We start from the raw sequence: 7696 nt of genomic DNA on the forward strand, positions 1-7696 counted from the left end.
ATAATGGGGCATTTGCTGTGTCATTAGATCTGCTGCATTGTTTTAACCCGAGGTTAACCAAACCAAGTTTGAAATTTGATACTGTATCTGTATCTGTGTTATGCCTTATTTTCATCAGCCTAACTTCCACTAGATGTCACCTTCCTGTGGTTTTATCTCAAACCTACTTCTTAAATGGTTTCATTATACTTTGGGTATGCACTTGAGTAAGGAATATATATAAGAATACTAAATTGACAATCATTTAACTGATTAAGTTTATTGCTAATACTTCAAAACACACATGCAAGACTCCACACACCATAATCACATAGTTTGAATGAAATATAAATATTCCTACTTAAAGGGGTAATTCACCACTGGCAAGATGGGCTTTTATTCAAATTTGGCTGGATATGTGTTCAGTAGATCAGTGTTACGTGACTAGTGAAAAAGGGGCTGTGACATTCCATTGATCAAAAAGGTAGGGAAACTTCAACACCCATAATGCACTGGATTCGTCTGTGAACAGGGATGCAAAAATGTGGAAGAATCTTTAGTTTTCATAGAAACCCTGAAGCTGTCAAAGGTCCACCAAAAGGCCCCGAATACTGTGTGTTTTACATCATCTGTCGGACTTTTGCTGACAATAAAATGGGGATGTCTCGGTACGGGTAACACAGTAAACATTGTTCATTTAATACTACTGACATTGCAACAAAACTAAGCTGCTTGAAAATCTTACCCTTTAAGAAATGTGAGTATTCATTTATTTTTGTTTTTAAATGATCATTGGTAATTTATTACAGTTAATATGCTAATAATATTTATAAAAAATACAGATACGACAATAAAATTATCTTGCATGGAACGTAAAATATTTCAATTCTATTTTAATATATATATATATTTCAAATTCAATATATATATTAATATATAATATATTAATATTCAAACATATATTTGTACCTATATTTGACTTTTGAATTTAAGACAAATTTGCTTACACTTTTTTTTTTAAGGTTTCCCTTTTACAGTGTAGATACACAAACAAGTGGAAATATGAATTATCATGTACTTACTTCAGGGTAAGGGTTTAGTTTCGGGTAGGGTTAGTTGCTTGTAATTATGCATGCATTGCTGTTATTACTATAGTAAGAACATGTAAGATGTGTAACAAGGACACTGTAAAATAGTTAAGTGTTACCCCAAATTTAATTTCTTTGAATGTGTGATAGACTCTGAAAGTGACAATTTAACTTGGATTAAACTTGGGTTAAACTGCAGCTAAGTTGGTTTATGATATCTATGGTGAAATACAATCTGTATTAAGTAATACAAAGAATCCAAAAGTGATTGTAAGTATCAAAAATTTATTGTTTTGTTTGTAGAAAATCTGAAAAATACAATTTGTGTGTATCTTCTTGCCCTTAATCCTCAATCTTCTAATATTTAGTGGACTGGTGCGAGCGTCATTCTGAGTGCACTTCTGTTTGTCTGATTCCACTAGGATCTGGGGATCTCGAAGGTGGGTCATATGAAGAGAATTCTCCAGGGAACTAAGGACTTGGCCAAGAGTTCGATGGTGGACCTGTGAGACGTCAACACACATTCCGTCCGTGAGCGAAGAGGAGTTGAAGCGGAGCTCCGGCGTGCGAGACGCTTTGCTGTCGTCGATTCGTGTAGGAATAGCTTGTAGAAAAGCTAGGAATGTTTGTTTTAGAAGCGAGTGCCGGTGCCAAATCGACAAGGATTGTGTCCGAGACTTTTAGACCCATAGAAAAGCCATTCCTCTCTTATTGCATCAACGGCACAATCAGGTATGCAATTCTCATCGTGCACGCGACCTCTGGCCTCTTTAAAAGATCCAAATCAAGTAGCAGTACAGGACTTCCAAAACAGCGTTTTCTCCGAGAGGAGCTCACTGGCTCTTTGCCTTGCGGTAGATGGCAACAACAGGAGGGCGATGTGATGTGTCAGCAATATTCTGCTTTTGACAGCACTGTTTACATTTTAAGGAGTCGGGAAAAAGACTGATGGAGTATCGCAATCAAACGGCAATCATCGTAGTGATGCGGTGCAGTCCAAGAAAGGTCAAAAGGGGTTTCCTTCGACAGTGACATACTGATGCATGGTATGCTTGCTATATTTGGATAGCTATTTTACTGCATGATCTGCGTCTTGTTTTTTATTGTACAAACTAACACTTGAACAAGTTTTATATGGATTTAGTATAATGCCATTTGTTACTACTGAAGCATCCCTTTTGGTCCAAGTAGACTGCTGATTTGTTTCTATTTAACTGTCTGCATGGAAACCTTGTGTCAAAAGCAGTGTCATGTGCCATATTTATTGGTAAGAAATGTTTTAACTTTACAGTAGGACGTTAGGTAAGTCGACATCGCGGTGAATCATGTACCAAAGTGAATGTCCCCCGAAAACTTTAAATCCCCCCGTCAAATATTCTTCAAAAAATCTGTAACATCCACACGACATCTGTTTGTGGCTTAAAACGTATTATTATACATTAGTTGAAATAGGACTTCTGTTGTTTTGAATAAGACACTTTTTGCAGTTGACCTGCAACATTGCATAGTTGATATTTGCTGAGTTCACGAACCCAGCGCAAGTTCTATAGGATCATCTACATTTGGTTGGTGGCATTACAGGGTATAAGAGATGTTTGTTAATATATGCACTGTATATACGTTTAAAAAGTCTAAACTGTTAACTTCAGTTATGAGTAAAGCCTTTGTATAATAGAGCGCTTACATGATATTATCAGATGGCACATTTATTTGTGTATAGAGCACCATAACACCTTTGTGAATTATGACGTTTGGTAATCGCCTTTACACGTTAAGTGCTGTTGTACTCTATGGAAGGTGCAATATTGTTTTATTTTGATATTTCTTCTCTATTATGCTTTATTGTGTGAGGTTTTTCCATGGAAAACTTAAAAGATAAACTTCACACACCTTTTGTTTTTGGTTTCGGATCATGGTGGACAAATCATGCCATCTTCTCTCCAAAATTCATAAATCTTCCATTAGCAAATTGCTGATCCTGTCTAACCGTGCTTCCAGGATAATTTGCTAGACGGCTGGATGTCTCCTCACACCGACTATAAAACTGTTGTGCCTCTTTTTTTTTCTGTTAAATGGAAAATTTTGAACTTTGAGCTACACGTAGCTTTCCCAACCAACAGCGCACATGGGACTCATAACAGTGGATTTTAGTTTATATTATATTATAATGTTTCTCTAGAGGGTGTTCGATAACATCAAAGTAGTAGTTGATGCTGTATATATACAGAGAGAACGAGTGTCGGAAAAAGATGTGGTGTTTCCTACCAAGAAATGCAATTCTACCCACAATTTACCTGAAGTGAGAATTCAAACGGATGTGGAGAACGAGCACGGGCCTGGAGGACTGGGTTTGGTCTGTTGGGTAAAACCGAGCAGGATGTTTTTTAAAAGAAAAATACACATTTGAAGAGTTCAGGAAGAGTTTAGTCACTATATCAAACGATAGCACTAAAAATGAGACTCGATTACATGACAGCATTCATTAATCAATAATTGAATACATTACTGGTTCTCAACTGTTGGTTTACATTCAACATGGCGCCAAACGTAGAGCTCAATAGTTTATTGTACACAAAAAAGGTTCTTAAAAGTCATTAATATGATCAAAAAGCGCATACAATATAGATAATATTGTAAATGCACAAACAGTAGAAGTGATTTTTACACTTTTTCTAGGTTGTGTGTTTGGTTTCTAAATGTCAGTTGAGTTTTATACTCTCGGCAGCCAATAATTCACCACACAAAACACATTGTGGTCGGCACAAACCATGTTTATTCTTGTTGTAAGTGAACCCGTTTGGCCTTGTCCATGTTGGCAGCTGCGTAATATCTAGCTCTTGCCAAACGAAAGACGAACTTAATACCGTATAGAGTTTGATTGGGCGCGTAATGCTGGACGCACAAAATTAAAGATGAGGAAAAAATTGTGTCTTCGCTTCTAACAGTTGATAAGCCTATTCTATTTATGTCCTAACTATAGTCAATTATATAGTTAATTGGTTCCCATCAGGGCCGTCCTTTGGGCGGTGTAAACCCAGGGCCACATGCTAGGGACCCACCTTATATTAAGTGTCTTTAACTACTATGTACTAACATTTCAATTAATGTGTACATACATGATTTTACATTATGCTTACATTTTAAAAAATACCTGCATGTAATTACAGCTGTAGTTAATTGTTTGTATAATTACACATTGCACCTTCCTTTAACCCTTAAAGGGATAGTTCACCTAAAATTTTAATTCCGTCGTCATTTACTCACGATGTATGAGTTTCTATCTTCTGCTGAACACAAAAGAAGATATTTTAAAGAATGTTGGTAATCAAACAATTGACGGTAGCCATTGACTTCAATAGTAGGGAAAAAAATTATATGGAAGTCAATGGCTACCGTCAACTTTCTTGTTACCCACATTTTTTAAAGTATCTAATTTTGTGTTCAAAGAGAAAGAAACTCAACATGAGAGTGAGTAAATGACGACAAAATGTGTATTTTTGAGTGAACTATCCATTTAACCCACCTCAGTAGCAGGAAAAGTGATTTGCAATACAATATGAACTCAATAAGCACATTGTACCCAACATTTTTTATTTTTTTTATGTGAGTACATAGTACTTAAAGACATCTGACAACTAAAGACATTAAAGACAACTGTGACTGTTAAATGCCTTCTGTATGTGTTGCCCATGCAGCAGTTGAGAACCACTGGCGTCCATAATAAAGGCACAACAGCGCAGACTACAGACTATAGCCTGCTTTTTTCAGCAATCAAAGTTGCGGTTTAATCGGAAACTTATTGTCTCTCACTTCCCGTATTTTCTCAGGAGTGAGCACCTACTGAGGTTTCAGTGTCTGCCTGTTGGCATTATTGGTTGGCTGTTTAATCCATCGGCAGTTGTTCAAGTTTTACACATCCCCTCTATTTTTATAAATACTTTGGCCAATTTAATGCTTTCAACTACCACTAAGTGTGCATTACTCTCTGTTTAACACAATTTACCAGATTTAAATTTATCCCATCGACATTTTTCTCCAAAATCAGTGCAGAAAATGTCTATTAATTGGGAACAGACAAATACCCTATCATGCTGTGATCATATCCGACAATCAAATGGTGCATTTCAAGCAACAGTTCTGTTTGTGGTTACATGACATAATATCAAAACATACGTGCACGTATCTCCACGCATTCTGAAACACCAATGAATGTAGTGATGTGCTTTTCAAATATGACCGCATTGCTAAAGGTAATTTCCCCAACTAGCTAGAATCATTACCAAAGACACGAGATGATTTCGAGAGCACTTGATGCTCACACTATGAAGCGCCCTGTTTAATTGGCCTTACACGATCTCTGTTTGACCGCTGTAGCAGATCGGCCTTGTCTATGGTGCCTCTGTATAGTGCATTTGTTCACAACAGACTCAAAACACTCAAGTGCAGTCTTCCTCTCATGCCACACTGAATACATGTGCACATGATCACATGAACCTCGGTCCTCAAGCCACCACGTGAGTGTTTTTCATTGGACTGTAAGTGGCGGTGGGCCTCGGCTCATCGACGATGGCGAACGTAAAAAGCTGTAAACTGCCTGGTTTTTCAAAAACAAATTCATTTTGAGGAACTTGTAGAGCAAGGTCACATATCTTTGACATGATTTATATCCATTTAAGAGAAGTGCGATGTGAGTTTCATTTGTTTACATTGTGTTTACGATGGCACAGTTTCATTTTTAAGACTACATGTATAGGTATATTTACAATACTTGCATATTTATTAAGGTTAAACAACTGATGTGTATGTGTTTTCACTATTGGGATATAATGTTACGGTAGTCACTTGTATTGATATCTGGATGATTTTGGTAAGTAGTAGGTAATTTTTATGACTACTAAGTGACTGTTTTCTGTGCCTTTTTATCGTAGATGCATGGTTAACTATTTATTACAATATGGAGGTCACTGAGATGTGTATTTTTGTATCCTGATTAAATAAGTGTTTCGATTTCGATGTACATTTTGAGGTGGTAAAATGCTGCCAGTTGATATCTTCCTTCTTCAATAAAACTGAATGCTTACACAGTACACTTTGCTTTGTCGTGAATGTTTGATGTATTCACTTGAATTTGTATGTGTACATTGAATGAAACATGAATGTGCATTAACACACCACTGAATTAACACAATGGAATTATCTGGAACTGCTACGTCATTACGGTAAGGATTTTGATTGGGTGTTTGACAACGTTGTTATAAAAACATATATTTCAATTGTGCTTGAATACATTAACCACACTCAGTGTATATAAACAGATAATATTTTGAATATCTTAATATTTTTGATTTAGCCTAGGCCACGACCCCCTTGCAATACCTCTGAGGCCCACCAGGGGACGCGGCCCACACTTTTGGAAGCATTGAACTACTAGTGTTCACTACCACAGGGAAGATGGTCCTTATGAAGAGATGCTCATCTGGCTATATAAAGACTATTAATTTGCAAATTTATATCTACAGCTACTGTTCTCTGATCCATACTACAGACACTTCGACTGAAGAACATTTCATGTATGTACAAATTCAGTTTCAGATTACACAGATTCATGTTTGAGACAGACATCTGGTGGTGAAATGAATGTGAGGAACGTAACAATCAGGTTCAGAAAGTAAGAACCCCCATTCATTTTTACAAACTGATGTTTAAAACATCTACCAAGTGTTGTTAAGTGATGAAATACAGTATGCGTCTGTAGAAGCCATAAGGGTGATAAATAAAGGGATAGTTCACCCAAAATGAAAATTCATGTCATGATTTACTCACCCTCAAGTTGTTCCAAAACTTTTATGAATTTCTTTTTTTCTGCTGAACACAAAATAATAAATTTTGAAGAATATGGGTTATCAAACAGTTGATGAGCCCCATTGACTCCCATAGTATTTTTTCCATACTATGAAAGTCAATGGGGTACATCAACTGTTTGATTACCAATATATTTTCAAAATATCTTCTTTTGTGTTCAGCAGAAGATATAAGTTCATAGGTTTGAAACAACTTTTGGTAAACGATGACAAAATTATAATTTTTGGGTGAACTATGCCTTTAAAGTCAGCATGAAACAGTCAAGTCAAGTCATCTTCATTTATATAGCACTTTTAACAATGTAAATTGTTTCAAATTGGCTTTACAGTAAACGTATAATTTAAGGTAACAGATTGTTTTGGCTTTATAGCGGTTCTTGAATAAAGATATTTTCCAGCTAAAGTTAGTTTTGATTGATTCACTTCCGTCGCAAGGATCATTAGTTATTAAATTAGAGGCCGCAAAGACGACACCGTTCTCTCTACACAGACTTTAAACGCAAACCTGTGAGAAACGCTGATGGCGCTCACGTGCACATTAAGAATTAGTTCTATAGTTATGTGCGTTTGAATATATGTGCGCAGGTTTGTAATCCTCCATAGGGAGAGGCTAGTTGGCACTTCAGCACTGCGTTGTCATCGGGTCCAGGCGAAGGTCCTTCGTCAGATCTGGATCCGGCCTGGATCCGGCAGGCTGCGGGAAAACCTTGGGATAAACAAAGACACTAAAATTAGCGTAGATCCCATTCTTCTTGTGATGTAACGAGT

General features: G+C 36.6%; 1 protein-coding gene across 7 annotated transcripts in view; it reads left to right on the forward strand.

Annotated features, from left to right (window-relative positions):
- dgkh (diacylglycerol kinase, eta) overlaps window positions 1-6154 on the forward strand; it is an 89566-nt gene extending 83412 nt beyond the window's left edge. For all 7 annotated transcript variants that reach the window (XM_079618442.1, XM_079618440.1, XM_079618443.1 and 4 more), the window contains one exon: window positions 1490-6154. In XM_079618442.1, the coding sequence (XP_079474568.1) occupies window positions 1490-1576 (87 nt within the window). In that variant the 3' untranslated portion in view covers window positions 1577-6154. The remainder of the gene's footprint in view (window positions 1-1489) is intronic.
- The last annotated feature ends 1542 nt before the right edge of the window (window positions 6155-7696 follow it).

The sequence above is a fragment of the Phoxinus phoxinus genome (assembly GCF_949152265.1).
Source record: "Phoxinus phoxinus genome assembly, chromosome: 7".
Lineage (NCBI taxonomy): Eukaryota > Metazoa > Chordata > Actinopteri > Cypriniformes > Leuciscidae > Phoxinus > Phoxinus phoxinus.